The sequence below is a fragment of the Ovis canadensis genome, chromosome 15, assembly GCF_042477335.2.
Source record: "Ovis canadensis isolate MfBH-ARS-UI-01 breed Bighorn chromosome 15, ARS-UI_OviCan_v2, whole genome shotgun sequence".
Lineage (NCBI taxonomy): Eukaryota > Metazoa > Chordata > Mammalia > Artiodactyla > Bovidae > Ovis > Ovis canadensis.
In genome coordinates this window covers 89,806,679-89,827,592 of record NC_091259.1, presented here as the reverse complement: position 1 = coordinate 89,827,592, position 20,914 = coordinate 89,806,679, and the positions used below count along the sequence as shown (strand labels likewise).

Below are 20,914 nucleotides of genomic sequence, written 5' to 3'. Positions count from 1 at the left end.
GCTCAGCTGGTAAAGAATCTGCCTGCAATTCTGCAACTGCAGAGATACCAGTTTAATTCCTGGGTTGGGAAGATCTGCTGGAGAAATGATAGGCTACCCAATCCAGTCTTCTTGGGCTTCCCTGGTGGCTCAGCTGGTAAAGAATCTGCTTGCAATGTGGGAGACCTGGGTTCGATCCAAGGGTTGGGAAGACCCCCTGGAGAAGGGAAAGGCTACCCACTTCAGCATTCTGGCTTGGAGAACTCCATGGACTCTGTATTCCATGGAACATTGAGAAGGCACTTCTTGACAATTCAAGATGAAAAGCTGGGGTCTCTCCCTAAGACAGTGGAGCATTTTGACTTTTCCAGTGCTCAATGGGGGAAAACATGGTGTGTATGAGACTCGTAATGCTATCATTTCATGAGTAGGCAATGTATTCTCTTGTCTCTTTTCTGATTTTAGGAGCATCAAGCCAATGATTGAAGGAGGAAATATCACAGAGATCACTGAATTTATCCTTTTGGGGTTCTCAGATTTTCCCAGAATCATAGTAGTGCTCTTTGTCATATTCCTGGTGATATACATTTTGACCCTGACTTGGAACCTGTCACTCCTCATCTTAATAAGAATGGACTCCCACCTCCACACCCCCATGTACTTCTTTCTCAGTAACCTGTCCTTCATGGACATCTGCTATGTGACCTCCACAGCCCCCAAGATGCTCTATGACTTCTTCCAGGAGCGGCAAACTATCACCTTAGTGGGTTGCGCTGTTCAGTACTTTGTGTTCTCCACCATGGGGCTGAGCGAGTCTTGGCTCATGACCGCCATGGCTTATGACCGATATGCCGCCATTTGTAACCCGCTCCTCTATTCGTCAGTCATGTCACCCGCTCTCTGCGGTCGGATGGTGCTGGGATCCTACTTGGCTGGACTCTCGGCTTCTATATCCCAATTGTGTTTCATGCTCCAGCTCCAGTTCTGTGGGCCTAATGTCATCAACCACTTCTTCTGTGACCTGCCCCAGCTGTTAGTTCTCTCCTGCACTGACACATTCTCTGTACAACTCTTTACCGCTTTATTGACAATGATCTTTGGGGTAATAAATGTTTCCATTATCATGATATCCTATGTCTGCATTGTCATCTCCATCATGAAGATCACGACAGCAAGTGGCAGGTCCAAGGCTTTCAGCACCTGTGCCTCTCACCTGACAGCAGTCACTCTCTTCTATACTTCTGGTATGTTTGTCTACTTGAGTTCCAGCTCCGGTGGTCCCTCCAGCTTTGACAGATTCGCGTCGGTCTTCTACACTGTGATGATTCCCATGTTGAATCCTTTGATTTACAGTCTGAGGAACAAAGAAATCAAAGATGCCTTGAAGAGGTTGCAAAAGAAGAGAGGGTGTTGCTAAAGTCATAGGTTGAGATTTTTGACAGATTTGTCTTTTTAGAATCATCTTAACCCTCAATAATATTCCTATGGATGGACTATAAAATTCCTGGTGCCTTTGACAAAGAGGGCTTAATTTGATATGCAACATGCCAATATGGACCAACAGCTGATTTGTTGCCACATGAACACGGTATCTTTACGTCTTGGAGGTTCATAGTTTTCATCCTACATGAGGAGTGGCCTCAACATTTATTAATATATATGTAAGTATTTGTGAAACATTAAGGTTTAGAACCTTGCTGCTTCTTTTTTGTTTGTGAGAGGGAGCCCTGTTCTATCCCAGCCTTCTGACCCTGAAGGAGAGATCTGACAGAGGCCCCAGGACTGAGGAAACCTTGTCCCTCAAATATTTGGATGTAGCATAATCCAGACGTGGTGCTCACTGATGTCCATTCTGGGCGTCTGACAAAAATGAAATGGAACACAGAGGAGAAATGTGTCTTTCGACAGAAACAAGGTATACAATTGGCTTAGTTGTGCCTCCTGGGAAGATCAGTCTGAGATAGTTTATGCTTGTGCAAAGCTTCTTTGGGGGCTTAATATCTACTAAAATTTTGATTACATCCTAGTTTCCACCAGCTGTAATCTAAGGAAGGAGCAGGTGATTTGAATCATAAAGAGAAATGGAATGACGCACGTGGTCCCTTCAGTACCATTTACTTATGAGTCTGATTATGTAATTTCTTGCAACTGGTATCCAGTGGGGATTTCTGATGGGAGATGATATTCAAAACCCATGTCACAGCCAATAGCAATTTCTGCCACTGTGGGACTCAAACTTTTCTTTCTCTTCCACCCTGCTTAGCCTGGAAAAATACTCTGTTTGACATAGCCAATGGGATCGGATCACCCAACTATTTCTGACCTCAAAAGGATCTATTAAAATTTGATGTGAGGAGACTTGTGTGGGAAATTATTGTAATAATAGCACTACTGAATATTCAATATTGCAGGGAGTAAAAACAAATATGGAAATTGGTATACGTCTTTTCCTCCCGTGTGTGTGCCGTGTTTTATCTCCTAGAGATTTATGGCTACATGGGGTGATATGTTGGTTGGAGTAGAATTGATAGTGTGGCTTAATGCTGTTTATTCCCAGAAATCCTCAGGGGCCAGGAGACAAAATAGTGGGATGGGCAGGGTTCCATCAGTTTCATTGTTGAAGAAAGATATAAAGATTTTGGTCATTGAGGTCTCATTCAAAAGAGGAACACCAGGTGTAGCAGCATTCACTATTGATTTGAAACTTGAACAAACTGATATAAACTAGATGTCATTTACATTTACATATTACCCTTGGAGATTCACTGGGCTCTTAATGAATGTTTGGGAGGTCTCATTTTCAATGAGCTGCATGAACTATTCTGTTTAATTAAGGACTGTAAATGCAGGTGTATTTGAAGTCTTTGCCAAATCTTCCATGAGTTTACACATGTATAAGATTTAGAAAGGGGGGATTGTTGAAACTCTGGTGGGTGGGGCTTATCCTATGATAAGGAACCTGTAATACGAATAAAGGATGTTTTGCCCTCCCATTCGGGTATTTGTGGTTGCTGTTTAGTCGCTAAGTCGTGTCTGACTCTGCAACCCCATGCACTGCAGCATGCCAGGCTTCCCTGTCCTTCACTATCTCCCAGAGTTTACTCAAACTCTTGTTCATTGAGTTGGTGATGCCATCCAACCATCTCATTCTTTGTTGCTCCTTTCTCCTCCTGCCCTCAATCTTTCCCAGCATCAGATGTATATAGGTTTTTCTGAAGCATTGATGTAAGAGTCTGTTCTTAAGGGGCCATGATGACTTCCTTAGGAGACAGAACTCTGTTAGATGTTAGTGCATGGAAATGCAACTAATTTCTGTACATCAATTTTATATCTTGTATGTTTACTGAATTTATTGATTACTTATGCCAGTTTTTCGGGGGAGTCTTCAAGATTTTCTCTGGGTGGAATTATATCATCTGCAGTTAATGACAAGTTTACTTCCTCCTTCATCCTTCAGATCACACTGTTGTAATTCTGACTATAGCACCCCACTCCAATACTCTTGCCTGGAAAATCCTAGAGACAGAGGAGGTAGGCTGCAGTCCATGGGGTCCCAGAGTCAGACATGACTGAACTACTTCACTTTCACTTTTCACTTTCATGCACTGGAGAAGGAAATGGCAACCCACTCCAATATTCTTGCCTGGAGAATCTCAGGGACGGGGGAGCCTGGTGGGCTGCTGTCTATGGGGTTGCACAGAGTCGGACATGACTGAAGTGACTTAGCAGCAGCAGCAGCAGTTACCATTTATCTTGTGTTATATATTTGCATATGTTTTCATGTTACTATTAAGTTGGTCAAAAAGTTCAGTCGTGTTTTACTGTAATGTCTGGAGTTTTCTCCAATCTTGTATAACTATGCCAACTCCACACACTTGCTTCCCCTCGCAACTGATACCTTAAGCTTGTATGTCTTCTCTGGTTCTTGCAGCTTACCAGGTTGGCTACTGACAACCTTTCTTTCATTTTGCAGTGTAGCAATATAGCTCAAGTTGTGGTTTTTCCCTTGTCCCTAGAGCATGGTCCAGGTTTCTGAGTGTGTTTGTTGTTTACCAAAGTTCATTCTCCTGTCACACCTGAGAATGTGCACAATGAGCTGATGCAGTTGGGGAACACGTGTGTTAGAACTTGGGGCGTTGAGTTCACTTCAGACCAGATGTGAGCATCCTTAGATGAAGTTCTCAGTCATGGTTGGGCTTCCTGCAGGAGTCATGAAAACAGCAGAAAACAAATCCTTTTAATGATATTCTTATCTTCCTCTTTCCCTATCTCTTCCCTCCCCCAGTCACGAAGATCCTGCTTTAGGACTTTGGGTGCTGTGACAGAGAAACACATTCCTCTACAGAATTCTACAGACGTACAATTACCCTACCCCTCTGCTTCCTGGGAGACACTGTTGCCAGCTAGTTCAGTTCAGTGCTCTGTTGCCTTGTTGGATGGGTGGCAAGGTCCTGCTTCTTCCAATGGACACAAAGTCTTTTTTTTCCCTGCTCCAATGGAGTCAGGGTTCCCCAGTGGCTCAGTGGTAAAGAATCTGCTTTCAATGCAGAAGCTGCAGGAGACTCAGATTCATTCTCTGGGTTGGGAAGATCTCCTGGAGGAGGGCATGACAACCCACTCCAGTACTCTTGCTTGGAGAATCCCAAGGACAGAGGAGCCTGGCGGGCTACAGTCCATGCGGTGGCAAAGAGTCAGACAGGACTGAAGTGACTCAGCACATTAGCAGAGCACACATCAGCACACCAACGGAATACTAAAATCTCTCCTTGGGAACGCTGGACTTCTGCAAAATCTCTCTCATCCATGGATGTCAGACCAACCCTATCATTCTTGCAGTTTTCCCCAATCACAGCCAAGAGGGGTCAAGGCCAGTTGGCTGGCTGTTGGTTCTGCAGCCATGCCAAAATCTGTACGCCTGTTATTCGACGCACAGGTGGGAAGGACTCTGCTCAGGTCTGTTGGCATATAGTGCTGGATCCCACAACTCCTCAAAGGCACTTTTATTCACGGATGGTGGTGGTGGTCTAGTCACTAAGTAACGTCTGACTCTTGCGACCCCACGGATATAGCCCACCCACCAGGTTCCTCTGTCCATAGGATTTCCCAGGCAAGGATGCTGGAACAGGTAGCTGTAGGGAGAGGGCAATTTACCCAAGGTGGCGTGGTCAGGCTCTCGCTCCACGTTTTGCAACAGCTGAGCTCCTTTACAGAACTGCGCATGCGCTTAGGAGGTACTGGCTTGGTCGGGAGCTGCTTTGTGCTGTAGGCACCTGCGGGCTCCACCCAAACCAACCTGCCGCATTACTGCTGTGTTGCCGCCGTGTCCGTTGGGTCAGCCAGAGAGGAGAGAATGCAGCGTGTCTACCGCTGCGGCTGCTGATCAAACAGGCGAGAATAACCGTACCTGCAGTTCCTAGGGCACCTCAAGTCTCTCTCCAGGCTCTCAGCTCTCACCTTGCCTGCCCTGGGTTCAGCGAACAGTGCTGACAGTGAGGACAGCAAGACAACCGGCATCAGGAGCAGGAGCAGCGACAGAGCCGCCGTTCTCTTCTCTAGGGCTCTTCCCGACCCGGGGTCAAGCCGCGTTTCCCATGTCTCCTGCATCGCGGGGGGATCCTTCGCTGCTGAGCCACCAGGGGAGAGAGATGCTGCTTTTCCATTGCTGAAAGGGGGAATAAAAAGAAGGAATGTCATGACACAATAATGCTGACTCACTCTGTTGTTTTGTAAGTTTTTAAAGCTTCAAATATGCTGTATTAAAAAACGCGAAACTTTCGACAAGATAGCAGATTTTACCCTGGCATCTTTTTTGTTTACATTATTTATTTTTTAATTGAATGATAATTCCTTTACAGAATTTTGCTGTTTTCTGTCAAGCCTCAACATAAATCAGCCATAGGTATACATATATTCCTTCCCTCTTGAACCTCCCTCCCATCTCCCGCCCCATCCCACCCCTCTAGGTTGATACAGAGCGGTGTTTGAGTTCCCTCAGGCATACAGGACATTCTCTTTGACCATCTATTTTCCGTACGGTAATGTAAGTTTCCATGTTACATTACCCTGGCATTTTGCTCATTCCCAATTACATTGCACTGAAACGACGTGCAAAACTTGCATATAGTGAATTATCCTTATTACGACTGAAGTGAGAGATAATCAGGGTCCATCTGTCAGGAAATTTGAGTAATTTCTAATGTCACTCTACTGATTGTATGGACTAAAGCATCTTATGTGGCAGAAAGTGGCGCTTTGTAAATTCTCTACTGACTTCCTCTATTTAGAGAGGGAATAGCACTGAGTAGACGTGAGCTGAGGAATAATCAGGAGAACTTCAATAATTTAAAAAAGAAACAAAACGAAACATTAACTAATGCTACTCAAACCAAAAAAAAATTTAAAAAGATGTAGTGTGTGTGTGACTTAAACTCACTTCTTAGGAAGGGAAATTTTATAAAATTATCAGTTGAATAAACAAGAAAGTTAGGGTCTCACTGGATTAGCAGTGAGCACTGCTGTATAGCAAGGGCTGGAAGGAGTATTTATGGAACCTATGGAATTCACTGGGGCATATCATGATGTTTCTGGGCCTAGAGAAGGGTTGACAGGCAATTGTGGAAACCAAAAGCTATGGCAAGCAAGGTAACTCAGGGCTCAGCCTCTTTAGGAATGTAGGGATGGTCTAACCCTCTAGATAAGCAACCTCAGTTCAGTTCAGTCACTCAGTCGTATCTGACTCTTTGTGACCCCATGAATCGCAGCACACGAGGCCTCCCTGTCCATCACCAACTCCCAGAGTTCACTCAGACTCATGTCCATCGAGTCTGTGATGCCATCCAGCCATCTCATCCTCTGTCGTCCCCTTCTCCTCCTGCCCCCAATCCCTCCCAGAATCAGAGTCTTTTCCAATGAGTCAACTCTTCGCATGAGGTGGCCAAAGTACTGGAGTTTCAGCTTTAGCATCATTCCTTCCAAAGAAATCCCAGGGCAGATCTCCTTCAGAATGGACTGGTTGGATCTCCTTGCAGTCCAAGGGACTCTCAAGAGTCTTCTCCAACATCACAATTCAAAAGCATCAATTCTTCAGTGCTCAGCCTTCTTCACAGTCCAACTCTCACATCCATACATGACCACAGGAAAAACCATAGCCTTGACTAGACGGACCTTAGTCGGCAAAGTAATGTCTCTGCTTTCGAATATACTATATAGGTTGGTCATAATTTTTCTTCCAAGGAGTAAGCGTCTTTTAATTTCATGGCTGCAGTCACCATCTGCAGTGATTTTGGAGCCCCCAAAAATAAAGTCTGAGACTGTTTCCACTATTTCCCCATCTATTTGCTATGAAGTGATGGGACCAGATGCCATGATCTTCGTTTTCTGAATGTTGAGCTTTAAGCCAACTTTTTCACTCTCCTCTTTCACTTTCTTCAAGAGGCTTTTTAGCTCCTCTTCACTTTCTGCCATAAAGATGGTGTCATCTGCATATCTGAGGTGATTGATATTTCTCCCAGCAATCTTGATTCCAGCTTGTGTTTCTTCCAGTCCAGCATTTCTCGTGATGTACTCTGCATAGAAGTTAAATAAGCAGGGTGACAATATACAGCCTTGACATACTCCTTTTCCTATTTGGAACCAGTCTGTTGTTCCATGTCCAGTTCTAACTGTTGCTTCCTGACCTGCATACAGATTTCTCAAGAGGCAGGTCAGGTGGTCTGGTATTCCCATCTCTTTCAGAATTTTCCGCAGTTGATTGTGATCCACACAGTCAAAGGCTTTGGCATAGATAATAAAGCAGAAATAGATGTTTTTCTGGAACTCTCTTGCTTTTTCCATGAACCAGCAGATGTTGGCAATTTGATCTCTGGTTCCTCTGCCTTTTCTAAAACCAGCTTGAACATCAGGGAGTTCACGGTTCACATATTGCTGAAGCCTGGCTTGGAGAATTTTGAGCATTACTTTACTAGCATGTGAGATCAGCGCAATTGTGCGGTAGTTTGAGCATTCTTTGGCATTGCCTTTCTTTGGGATTGCAATGAAAACTGACCTTTTCCAGTCCTGTGGCCACTGCTGAGTTTTCCAAATTTGCTGGCATATTGAGTGCAGCACTTTCACAGCATCATCTTTCAGGATTTGAAACAGCTCAACTGGAATTCCATCACCTCCACTAGCTTTGTTCGTAGTGATGCTTTCTAAGGCCCACTTGACTTCACATTCCAGGATGTCTGGCTCTAGATGAGTGCTCACACTGTTGTGATTATCTGGGTCGTGAAGATCTTTCTTGTACTGTTCTTCTGTGTATTCTTGCCACCTCTTCTTAATGTCGTCTGCTTCTGTTAAGTCCATACCATTTCTGTCCTTTATCGAGCCCAGCTTTGCATGCAACCCCACGTCCAAGGAGCAGTGGCTGCACGGGCACAGGAGGGCCTAGAGGAGCCATCCCACTTTGAAAGTCAGGAAGGGCTGTGGTGAGGAGATACCCCTCATCAAGGTAAGGAGCAGTGGCTGCGCTTTGCTGGAACAGCCATGAAGAGATACCCCATGCCCAAGGTAAGAGAAATCCAAGTAAGATGGTAGGTGTTGCAAGAGGGCATCAGAGGGCAGACACACTGAAACCATACTCACAGAAAACTAGTCAGTCTAATCACACTAGGACCACAGCCTTGTTAGCTCAATGAACCAAGCCATGCCCTCGGGGCAACCCAAGACGAGTGAGTCATGGTGGAGAGGACTGACAGAATGTGGTCCACTGGAGAAGGGAATGGCAAGCCACTTCAGTATTCTTGCCTTGAGAACCCCATGAACAGTAGGAAAAGGCAAAATGATAGGATACCGAAAGAGGAACTCCCCAGGTCAGTAGGTGCCCAATATGCTACTGGAGATCAGTGGAGAAATAACTCCAGAAAGAATGAAGGGATGGAGCCAAAGCAAAAACAATACCCAGCTGTGGGTGTGACTGGTGATAGAAGCAAGGTCCGATGCTGTAAAGAGCAATATTGCATAGCAACCTGGAATGTCAGGTCCAAGAATCAAGGCAAATTGGAAGTGGTCAAACAAGAAATGGCAAGAGTGAACGTCAACATTCTAGGAATCAGCAAACTAAAATGGACTGGAATGGGTGAATTTAACTCAGATGACCATTATATCTACTACTGCAGGCAGGAATCCCTCAGAAGAAATGGAGTAGCCATCATGGTCAACAAAAGAGTCCCAAATGCAGTACTTGGATGCAATCTCAAAAACGACAGAATGATCTCTGTTCGTCTCCAAGGCAAACCATTCAATATCACAGTTATCCAAGTGTATGCCCCAACCAGTAACACTGAAGAAGCTGAAATTGAATGGTTCTATGAAGACCTACAAGACCTTTTAGAACTAACACCCCCAAAAGACGTCCTTTTCATTATAGGGGACTGGAATGCAAAAGTAGGAAGTCAAGAAACACCTGGAGTAACAGGCAAATTTGGCCTTGGAATGTGGAATGAAGCAGGGCAAAGACTAATAGAGTTTTGCCAAGAAATGCATGGGCCATAGCAAATACCCTCTTCCAACAACACAAGAGAAGACTCTACACATGGACATCACCAGATGCTCAACACCGAAAACAGATTGATTATATTCTTTGTAGCCAAAGATGGAGAAGCTCTATACAGTCAACGAAAACGAGACCAGGAGCTGACTGTGGCTCAGATCATGAGCTCCTTATTACCAAATTCAGACTGAAATGGAAGAAAGTAGGGAAAACCGCTAGACCATTCAGGTATGACCTAAATCAAATCCCTTTTGATTATACAGTGGAAGTGAGAAATAGATTTAAGGGCCTAGATCTGATAGATAGAGTGCCTGATGAACTATGGAATGAGGTTCGTGACATTGTACAGGAGACAGGGATCAAGACCATCCCCATGGAAAAGAAATGCAAAAAAGCCAAATGGCTGTCTGGGGAGGCCTTACAAATAGCTGTGAAAAGAAGAGAGGCGAAAAGCAAAGGAGAAAAGGAAAGATATAAGCATCTGAATGCAGAATTCCAAAGAATAGCAAGAAGAGATAAGCAAGCCTTCTTCGGGGATAAATGCAAAGATATGGAGGAAAGCAACAGAATGGGAAAGACTAGAGATCTTTTCAAGACAATTAGAGATACCAAGGGAACATTTCATGCAAAGATGGGCCCGATAAAGATAAGCAACCTAGACCATCTGAAATAATGGCTAAGAGTGCAGGAAATCTGAAACTGGTTGAGGAGGGATAAGATTCATTATATGGAACCTCAGATCTAGCTGCTGGGGTAAGGAAGGTTACTTGCTTCTTAGCCCTATTGACTGTACCTCCCCTCTTGGGAGGAAGGGATGGCATCTCGTTCCTGACAAAGTAGAGCCTCCGTATTGTAACAGTGGAACTGGACACTGTCAGAGGCTGGGCTGGATGACTCACAAGCTGGAATCAAGATTGCTTGAAGTATCAACAATCTCAGGTATGCAGATGATACAACTCCAACGGCAGAAAGCAAAGAGGAACTCAGGAGCTTCTTGAGGGCGAAAGAGGGAGTGAAAAAGCTGGCCTAAAACTCAATATTAAAAAAAATTTAAAATCATGACCTCCAGTCCCATGACTTCATGGCAAATAGAGGAGGAAAAAGTGGAAACAGTGACAGATTTTATTTTCTTGGGTTCCAAAATCAATGCGGACTATGACTGCAGCCACAAAATTAAAAGATGCTTGCTCCTCAGAAGAAAGGTTATGACAAACCCAGACAGTGTATTATCACTTTGCTGACAAAGGTCCATAGAGTCAAAGCTATGATTTTTCTAGTAGTCATGTACGAATGTGAGAAATGGATCATAAAGAAGGCTGAACACCAAAGAATTTGAACTGTGGTATTGGAGAAGACTCTTGAGAGTCCCTTGGACAGCAAGGAGATTAAACCAGTCACTCCTAAAGGAAATCAACACTGAGTATTCACTGAAAGGACTGATGCTGAAGCTCCAATACTTTGGCCACCTGAAAGGAAGAGCCGACTCTTTTCAGACCCTGTTGCTGGGAAAGGCTGAGGGCAAGAAGAGAAGGGAGTAGCAGAGGATGAGATGGCTAGATAACATCACTGACTCAATGGTCATGGGTTTGAGCAAACTCTAGGAGACAGTGAAGGACAGGGAAACCTGGTGTGCTGCAGTCCATGGGGTAGCAAAGAGTCAGACATGACTTAACGACTGAACTACAGGAGGTATGAACAGATATGAGCAGTGAAAGTGAAAGTCACTCAGTCATGTCTGACTCTGTGACCCCATGGACTATACAGTCCACGGAATTCTCCAGGCCAGAACACTGGAGTGGGAAGCTGTTCCCTTCTCCAGGGGATCTTCCCAACCCAGGGATCAAACCCAGATCCCCCACATTGAAGGAGGATGAGCAGTGAAATTGTTATCAATTTCAGATAGCTCACTTCAGATATGCTGGGATGCACCTATTTCTGGTTTTTGTTAGTTTTTGTTATAGAGCCAGTTGTTGCTGTTACAGCCAACCTGCAAGGCTTCTAATGCATCTCACTTGGGCAGGGTCTCACTCCCTCTGTGTGTGCACGCTCAGTCGCTTCAGTAGTGTCCCAGCTCTTCGCGACCCTGTGGGAGGTAGCCCGCAGGCTTCTTCCTCCGTGGGGTTCTCCAGGCAGGAATACCGGAGTGGGCTGCCATGCCCTCCTCCAGGGGGCGGCCCCCACCCAGGGCCCCAATCCTCTGTCTGCTGCGCCTCTTCGTTGCAGGTGGGTTCTTTACCGCTGAGCCACCAGGGGAGCCCTGCTCACTCCCGCTATTCCACACAAAATGGTGATTGTGTCTGTGACCGAGGAGAGAATAAATATCTAAGTAATTGTTCTGCTGCCTTGTTCTGTTATTAGAACAGGTACGAATACATTCTCCAGCAAGAGCCGTCTTGTCTTGTTGCAGTGAACAGTGTTAGGGCAAGGAGAGAGAGAAAAAGGACCCATCATATGGCAGGTGCACAAACTTAAAACTAGAAGCCATGTTTAAACAATCAGCGCAAACCCCAGTGGGATTCACTCACTAGAGAGGAAAGTAGAAGCAGAGAAATTCCTTTGAAAATCCACCAAGTAGCAAGTAACAACCAGGAGGAATTTGTAGGACCTGTAAGCATTTCTCACAGCTCTCTATAAGTACTTGGAAAGGCGAGCCAGGTAAAGCACTGGACACAGGTTGGATACATTTGTGCCTTCTAAATCTGGGTATTAAAAGTGAATAGGCAATATAACCTCTGGGTTATAGAGGTTATAGAGCCAATTAGCAATGCTGTCATAGTTTAGCTACACACAGTGACTCAGACATACATATACATTCCCCCAAACTCCCCTCCCATCCGGGCTTGCAACCATTCTATTGATTAAGTAACTGAGACACAGCGAGATTAAGTCAAAGAATCAAGGTCACAGAGCTTGTAAGTAACTAAGTCAGAATTCAATCCAAGCAGTTCCACCCAGAGACGGAGAACATAATCACCACAACTATGCTGAATGACTCTTCTGATAAGGCATGCAAACGTTGGATGACCATACAGTTTGGTTTGCCTGGGCCAATGCTGCTTAATGCTTGTTGTCCCTATATGATTATTAGTAACTCCTGCTCATGACCAAGGTGATCCAGTTTTGATAGTGAATAATAAGATCACCCTGCATTGAGAGCCCCTTTCAGATCTCATGACTAAAAATCTAGAAAGGAAAATTGGAGCTTGATTCCATAAGGTTGTGAGGTGTCTGTGCTAATACGGAGGAACGGAATCAGCTGGGATCATTTCTCCATTTCTTCCTCCATCCAGCACTCTAGAGAATAATTAACTGAGAGTGTTGTTTTTTTGTTAATTTCTTCCTCTTTCTTCACACTGGACCCTAAGGAAACATTTAAGGGAATCTTGAGCTGGAAGCGCCTCTCTTACAGCAATGATTAGCAGGAGCCAAGGCTGAAAGCATGGAGCCTAGGGAAGCCAACCTCTCCATCCAGAATTTTCATACTCCATTCATGTCCTCTGATTCCTGAAAGAACTCTGCATGTCTGGGCATCTAGAGTGTCATCAAGATACAGGTCCAAGAAAAGGCAGCTGTAGCAGCAGCATCTCCTAGATTCTGCCAAGACACGCCTGGCAGAAAATCTACAAGAATATCTGGGTGGGTAACATCAGAATGGGACCATCTGGCATGTTCTGTTTTCCTTCTTGCAACCTTGCTCTCCTATGCACTCAACCCAGAGACTTCGCATACCCAGGTGCAGCGGCTGTTTTTATTTTTTCACAGTAACCATGCTTCTTCTCCCTTATCCCAATGGGATTATTTGAATTATAACAGAAACTGAGGTGTTTAAGCCTAAGGAAGAGCGTCTGATGTGGGATATCAGATATTAGCAAGTGGGTGGTGAGAGCAAGGTAGGATAAGACGCCTCCAAGCTGGGCTGAGGAGCCCCAAGCTGTCACCACCAAATACTCCGTCTTCCCTTGTCGAAGATTTTCAGTTAGTAAATACTTTGGGGGGCATAATCATTATGGTTGTTCATTATTAATGTAATAACTCCAGTTTTGGAGAGCTTACTGTGTGACCAGCACTCTGTAGGTGGTTTAGTTGCTAAGTCGTGTCTGACTCTTGAGACCCCATGGACTGTAGCCCGCCAGGCTCCTCTGTTGATGGGATTCTCCAGGCAAGAATACTGGGGTGGGTTGTCATTTATTCCTCCAGGGGATCTTCCTGACCCAGGAATTGAACCTGGGTCTCCTGCACCGCAGGAAAATTCTTTACCAACTGAGCTACGAGGGAAGCCCAGCACTGTACTACATGTTTTTAAAAACTAATTGTATTTGTCTATTGGCCGTGCTGGGTCTTTGTTGCTGTAGGGCTTTCTCTAGTTGTGGTGAGTGGGGGCTACTCTCTAGCTGCCACGTGCGGGCTCCTTGTTGCAGAGGCTTCTCTCGTGGAATACGGGCTCTAGGGCGCATAGGCTCAGAAATTGTGGCCGTGGGCTCGGTAGCTGTGGCCCATGGGCTCAGAAGTTGCAGCTCCCAGGCTCTGGAGCACAGGCTCAATAGTTGCGGTGCAGAGGCTTAGCTGCTCTCCAGCGTGTAGAATCTTCCTGGACCAGAGATCACACTCATGTTCCCTGAGTTGGCCTGTGGATTCCTTACCACTGAGTCACCAGGAAAGCCCTGTATAACATACCTAGTAGGTTTTCACAAGCCCCCTGCGTAGTGATAAATTCTCCCTGACAGATGAAGAAATAGAGCCACAGAGATAAAGTGATCTTCCAAAAATCACGAAGTTGGTAAACGATGGAGCCAAATGTACTGTGCTTCTCCCTAATTCCGCTTATATTCATCAGAGAAAGTTGAAACTGTTGCTTAGTCTGAAAGAGAGTAGCCAGAGGGGCTCGAGGGGCTTCCCTGGTGCCTCAGTTGGTAAAGTATCGGCCTGCAATGCAAGAGACCCCAGTTTGATTCCAGGGTTGGAAAGATCTGCTGGAAAAGGGATAGGCTACCCAGTCCAGTATTCTTGTGCTTCCCTTGTGGCTCAGCTGATAGAGAGCACGCTGGCAGGGCAGAAGGCCTGGATTTGATCCCTGGGTTGGGAAGATCCCCTATAGAAGGGAAAGGTTACCCACTCCAGTATTCTGGCCTGGAGAATTCCATGGAGTGTATAGTCCATGGGGGCACAAAGAGTCAGACAAGGTTGAGCGACTTTCACTTCCAGAGGGCTTACTGTGATTTTATTCCAAAGCAATTTGATGGCGTTATTTTGCATAAATATACAATTTTACCCACCTTTAAAAATATCAAAAATTATTCTTGGCTGCCATATTTGCAGACCTGAGGGGTATTAATCATTGCAATAGCTGATGTGGGAAATGACTTACTTTAGCTCGAGTTTATACTGGGCCAGTGTGGCTTTTTGACCCAACTCTTCTGATTTTCTTTGTTTATACTTTTAAAATGATCTTGAAACAGTAAACAACTTATAAATTTAATTAGACAGTGCTATAAAAAATGGCTAGAAAATTAAGATAGAGACACAAAGTTTTATTTATTTACTTGTGTTATTATTTTTTATTAAAGTGTAGTTGATTTATAATGTGTTAGCAAAACAATTCAGCAAAATGATTCAGTCATACACATAGACAAGCTCTTCGCCATTATGGTTTATTATGGGATAGTGACTATATTCCCTGTGCTGCACAGTGGGGCCTTGTCTATCTATTCTTTGTGCACAGTAGTTTGTATCTGCTGGCTTATACCCCCACCCCCCTTTGGTAACCATGAGACTGTTTTCTATGTCTGACTCTGTTTCAGTTTCATAAAAGAATTCATTTGAATCATATTTTAGACTCCATATATAGGTGATATCACATGGTATTTGTCCCTCTCTTTCTGACTTACTTCATTTAGTATAAAAATTGTAGGGAAGGAGACACAAAATTTGCCGAATAGTATGATTTTTAAATTGCCAGCCCTGGAGCCAGCCTACCTGAGTGGGTTTCCAAGTCTGCTGCTTATTAGCATTGGGGTCCTGCACAAATTCCTAACTTTGTGCGTCTCATGTTAAAATAGAGTTGTAGTGAGGATTAAATGGGTTAATATATGTCTTAAAAGAATGACTGGGACAGTAAGTGTTCAATAAGTATCTACTATCATTATCATTAATGAAGACAGAGACAAAAAGGTAGATATTTATGATACTGTGGCTCAGAAGGCAAAGACTCTGCCTGCAGTGCAGGAGACCCAGGTTCAGTCCCTGGGTCGGGAAGATCCCTTGGAGAGGGGAATGACAACCCACTGCAGTACTCTTGCCTGGAGGATTCCATGGACGGAGGAGCTCAGCGGGCTATAGACCATGGGATTGCAGAGTCAGACACAACTGAGCGACCAGCACTAACACTACCATTCTAAAAGCTATCGTTGATTTTCTAAGTCTGTCAATATCTGGACTCTTCTCATAATTAAAATGAGCATACCTCATTTGATATTGCCTAAGGATTTCAGTAAGAATCAACATTTATTTCACACTTTGAAGGCTCTTGTTTCTAACTTCATTTAGAGTCACTAAGAGTCGGACACAACTGAGCGACTTCACTTTCACTCTTCACTTTCATGCATCGGAGAAGGAAATGGCAACCCACTCCAGTATTCTTGCCTAGAGAATCCGAAGGATGGGGGAGCCTGGTGGGCTGTCATCTATGGGGTCACACAGAGTCAGACATGACTGAAGCGACTTAGCAGCAGCAGCAGCAGGCCTTAAAGGGTACAATATACCCTCTACCTCAAATATGAGGACTCAGTGAGCTAAATATACCTCATGTGAGTCTTCATGTAAGTGGGTCAGTTTGTTCTTTGAATTTTCTCAGTACGGGCTTCTCTCCTCTGTCTTCCTCTGCCCTTCCCTCCCTTCCTCTGCCCTTTTTTCCTCCCTTCCTCCCTTTCTTCCTTCTCTTTTCCTTCCCTGAGTGCAAGGAATAATAAAGAGAGAATAGCTGTTAAAGACAGGACACACTTTCTTTGCTAACTTAAGAAAGGCTACCTTAGGCCCATCCCATGTCCGACTCTTTGCAACCCCCTGGACTGTAGCCCACCAGGCTCTTCAGTCCGTGGGAGGAGGTGGGAGGAGGTCGCCGTTTCCTTCTCCAGGGCATCTTCCTGACCCAGGGATCAAACCCTGGTCTCCTGCATGGCAGGCAGATGCTTTACCCTCTGAGCCATCAGGGAAGCTCGAAAGTAAATCAACCATCATAAATCAACCTCCTTGAGAACAACACCCTCAGATTCCAAGAGCTTATGCTAGTCTCAAGATTTCTGAATCCCCTGGTTCCCAAGGCTGGTTTAGCAAAGGTCAAAAGGACAAGTAGTAGCTGCCCACATAAACACTCTGGGTATTTTTCCCACCTTAACTCCATCTATCATCTTAGACAAAATCAAATTCTGCTTCTCATTCTATAATAGACATTTTCCCCACATATATAATTTCCCCTTATAATGGACTGATGATATTTCAGTGAATAAAGGAGCCTCTTAAAATCCTTATTTGTCCCACAAGTGTGATGCTTTCCAATGGTAAAGAAAATCTATCATGGTTTTACATCATTTGAAGATTTATGCACCAATGGACATAATGATAACATATTATTTGGAAGCATCAGGTTCTTACAAAAGCCCTGGGATTCCTTCAACAAATGTGTGCCCTCGAGTATCTGAGCCGCTGGAGGTTCTACAAAAAATAGGTGTCGATTATGGTTTTGCTTTCCTAAGATAGAGCTAAATTCTTACATTTAAAGTGGATAACCAACAAGGACCTACTGTACAGCTCAGGGAACTCTGTGCGGTGTTACGTGCCATCCTGGATGGGCTTGGGGGAGAGTGGATGCATGTATATGCATGGCTGAGTCCCTTTGCTGATCACCTGAAAGTTCCACGACATTGTTAATCCACTATATCTTAATACAAAGTAAAAAGCTTAAAGTTTGAAAAAAACAAAAACAAAAAAACCAACAGTTCACTGTCTTATGCACACTGAAGTGTGACTACACATTGAAATCTTTTGTAGAGTTTTAGCAAATACTGATATTTGGCTTCCAGCCCCCGAGATGCTGAATTAACCAGTTTGATCAATGGGGCTTTAGAAAGTGTGCCAGATGGTTCTAATGGACAGCCACGGCTGAAGCTCTGCTTTAGAGGAATTATTTTCAGTCTGGGAAGACTGAGCTGCAGAAAGACTAGAGAGAAGCCTGTGCATGTCAGTCCCTGCCCTGCCTTTTTTTATTACAATTTATTTGACTTCTGAATAGTTTACAAATATGTAATTAATTTCCAATTATGTTATTTATCATAATTTTATTACTGATTTCAAATTAACCACACTGTAGTCTGAGTCTTATCTGTGTGACCAGCCTTTTAAAATTCTCACTTTAAAAGTTTCTCCCAGGGACTTCATTGGCGGTCCAGTGGCTAAGACGCCACGCTCCCAACACAGGGGGCCTGGGTTTGACCCCTGGTCAGAGGACTAGAGCCCACGTACTGCAACTCAGACCCGGTACAGCCAAATTAATAAAAATAAATACTGAAAAAACTTTCTCACAAACCAAATGGATACTTCAAAATGATATTAAGAAGATATTATGTATTGACTCTGCTTTGTACACTACTTTATCTACAGCAGTTACTGTATGTAAACAGACCTAATTTAACTTCAAATAAATCTTATGAGATAAGTTATTTATTATTTTTATAATAAATAAGTTATTACATTATATAAAGTTACATTATTATAAAGTTATTACATTATAAGTTATATAATTATTTTTCTAGCTTTCTGATGAAGTCAATTAAGTAGAAGGAGACCAATCTGTTTGGAGTCATAAAGCTCACAGTTGGCAGAGTCACACTCCAGAACACCTATGTAGTATCTAAGACCGTGTTTTTAGTCACTAAACTAAATACAGGAGTTATAATCTCATTAATAATATCCTAAAACTTCCCAAGTATCTTTTAAGAAGAAGTGAAGTCACTCAGTCGTGTCCGACTCTTTGCGACCCCATGGACTATAGTCTACAAGGCTCCTCTGTCTATGGAATTTTCCAGGCAAGAATACTGGAGTGGGTTGCCATTTCCTTCTCCAGGGGATCTTCCCCATCCAGGGATCAAACCCAGGTCTCCTGCATTGCAGGCAGACGCTTTACTGTCTGAGCCACCAAATCACCCATCTTTTAAGAAGGGCTTTCCAAACGTTACTATAGGTTCTTTTGTCTTTGTGATAGGTAGGTGGGTTAATATTGAAAAGTGTAACATCCTCTTTTTAAATTTAAAAAAGTTAATTGGAGCATAACTGCTCCACGATGCGGTTTTCATTTCTGCTGCACAGCAGGTCTCAGCCGTCTGTGTCCATACATCCCTTCCTCCTGAGCCTCCCCAGCCGTCTGCTACCCCACCCTGCTGGGCCATCGCAGCGCCAGGCTGAGCTCCCTGGGCTGCCCTCTTGTACACGTGGGAACTCTGGCACACAGAACGATCAGTTAGGGGCAAAGTTAACCAGGGTTATTGCTTTTAAAATTGTTCACTATTTCCCTCGATTCTGTGTTCGGTGTGGGTTGAAGGCAGTTTCTTCCCATGGACACTGGGGTAACAATTGACTTAAAGATTTATCCTTTTCCTACAGATCTGAGGACCACCCCCCCCCCCCACCAAGGGCGATGGCTGGAGGAAGGAACAGTACAACAATCACAGAGTTCATTCTCTTGGGGTTCTCTGAGTTTCCACAGCTCACTGCTGTCCTCTTTTCAATATTCCTAGGGATCTACCTGGCGACAGTGTCTTGGAACCTGGGGCTCATCGTCCTCATCAGGATGGACTCCCGTTTGCACACGCCTATGTACTTTTTCCTCAGTAACCTGTCCTTGCTGGACACTTGCTATGTTTCCACCATAGCTCCTAGAATGCTCTCAGACTTCTTCAGGAAGCATAAGCTCATCTCCTTTCTGGGGTGCGCCGTGCAGTACCTCTTGTTCTCTAGCCTGGGTCTGACTGAGTGCTGTCTGCTGGCAGCCATGGCGTATGATCGCTACGTCGCCATCTGCAGCCCTCTGCTCTACACAGCAACCATGTCCCCTTCTCTCTGCGTGCAGATGGTGGCAGGATCGTGTATAACTGGATTCCTTGGCTCATTCGTTCAGTTGTGTGCCTTACTTCAGCTCCACTTCTGTGGACCAAACATCATCAACCATTTCTTCTGCGACCTGCCCCAACTGCTAGCCTTATCCTGCTCGGACACCTTGTTCTTTCAAGTCATGACATCTGTGCTCACAGTCATCTTTGGGCTCACGTCTGTCTTGGTTATCATGATATCCTATGGCTACATTGTCGCCACCATTGTGAAGATCACTTCAGCTGAAGGCCGGTCCAAAGCCTTCAGCACTTGTGCCTCCCACATGACAGCAGTGGTCCTCTTCTTCGGCTCGGGCATCTTTGTTTACATGTACCCGGATTCTGGCGGCTCCTCGAGCCAGAACAAGCTGGCGTCTGTCTTGTACACTGTTATAATCCCCATGCTAAATCCATTGATCTATAGCTTGCGGAACAAGGAAATCAAAGATGCCCTAAACGTGTGGAAGAAGAAACTCTTTTCCTGGTGTTACTGACTACAGGATTTATTTCAGCTGCACGCTGTAGGAGAAATGTCAGCTAAAACATTGATCCACAACTCTCCTACCTGCAGAGTGAGTTATAATTACTATCGTCTTCTGATGTCAACCCACGGCTGGTGCAAGGAGAGGACAACACATGAGAAGTATCTGGAAGTTCATTATCTCCATGCTTCATCAGTGATGGCCTAATATATCAATAGGCCAAGAAGTTCTGGTGATGTGACTCTTCCCCTTCAATGTCCCATCCCTTAGCAGGTACTACCTCACGGACCAATGGTGCCAGTGGACCAAGTCGATCAAGGCTGCCAGGAGACCAGCAAGCCTCCCCATAGCATCTCACTTTAGGCAGGACAAGAATCACTATCAGTACTGAGCTCTTTGAAGAAAGAATTTCCTAACTCATTCTGTTACTTCTCTCATTTAACCTATTCTTCTGAAAATCATGAATTCATCACTTCATTTATGGACTTGTTCAAAGCAAAAGTAAACATAAGAGATCAAAGATTTGTTAACTTCATACAAAAATACTTTTGTTGCAACAAGAGTGCTCAACAGGTCTGTCATATTTGAGATTTGGTTGATCAGTTGGCTTGTTACAGACACTTAGACAATTTTTTAATCTGTTATTGCTACACAGTCATCTCTGTTCTTCCTTCTTCACTGTGTAACTGGAAAAGCAAATCAGAACATGGCCCTTTGCTGGTGAGATGATCCAGTGCCTGATTTTGGCACATCCAACAATGTCTTTATGTTACTTTTCTTGTTGTTTT

The 20,914-nt window shown here is 44.3% G+C and overlaps 2 protein-coding genes across 2 annotated transcripts; both read left to right on the top strand.

Annotated features, from left to right (window-relative positions):
• Nucleotides 1-454: 454 nt before the first annotated feature.
• Nucleotides 455-1,396, top strand: LOC138420620 (olfactory receptor 5AN1-like). The gene has a single exon (XM_069553928.1). It carries the CDS (start codon nucleotides 458-460, stop codon nucleotides 1,394-1,396), a length of 939 nt encoding a protein of 312 aa, XP_069410029.1. The 5' UTR covers nucleotides 455-457.
• A 17,797-nt stretch (nucleotides 1,397-19,193) lies between these two features.
• LOC138420556 (olfactory receptor 5AN6-like) lies at nucleotides 19,194-20,138 on the top strand. Its single transcript, XM_069553848.1, has one exon. It carries the CDS (start codon nucleotides 19,194-19,196, stop codon nucleotides 20,136-20,138), a length of 945 nt encoding a protein of 314 aa, XP_069409949.1.
• The last annotated feature ends 776 nt before the right edge of the window (nucleotides 20,139-20,914 follow it).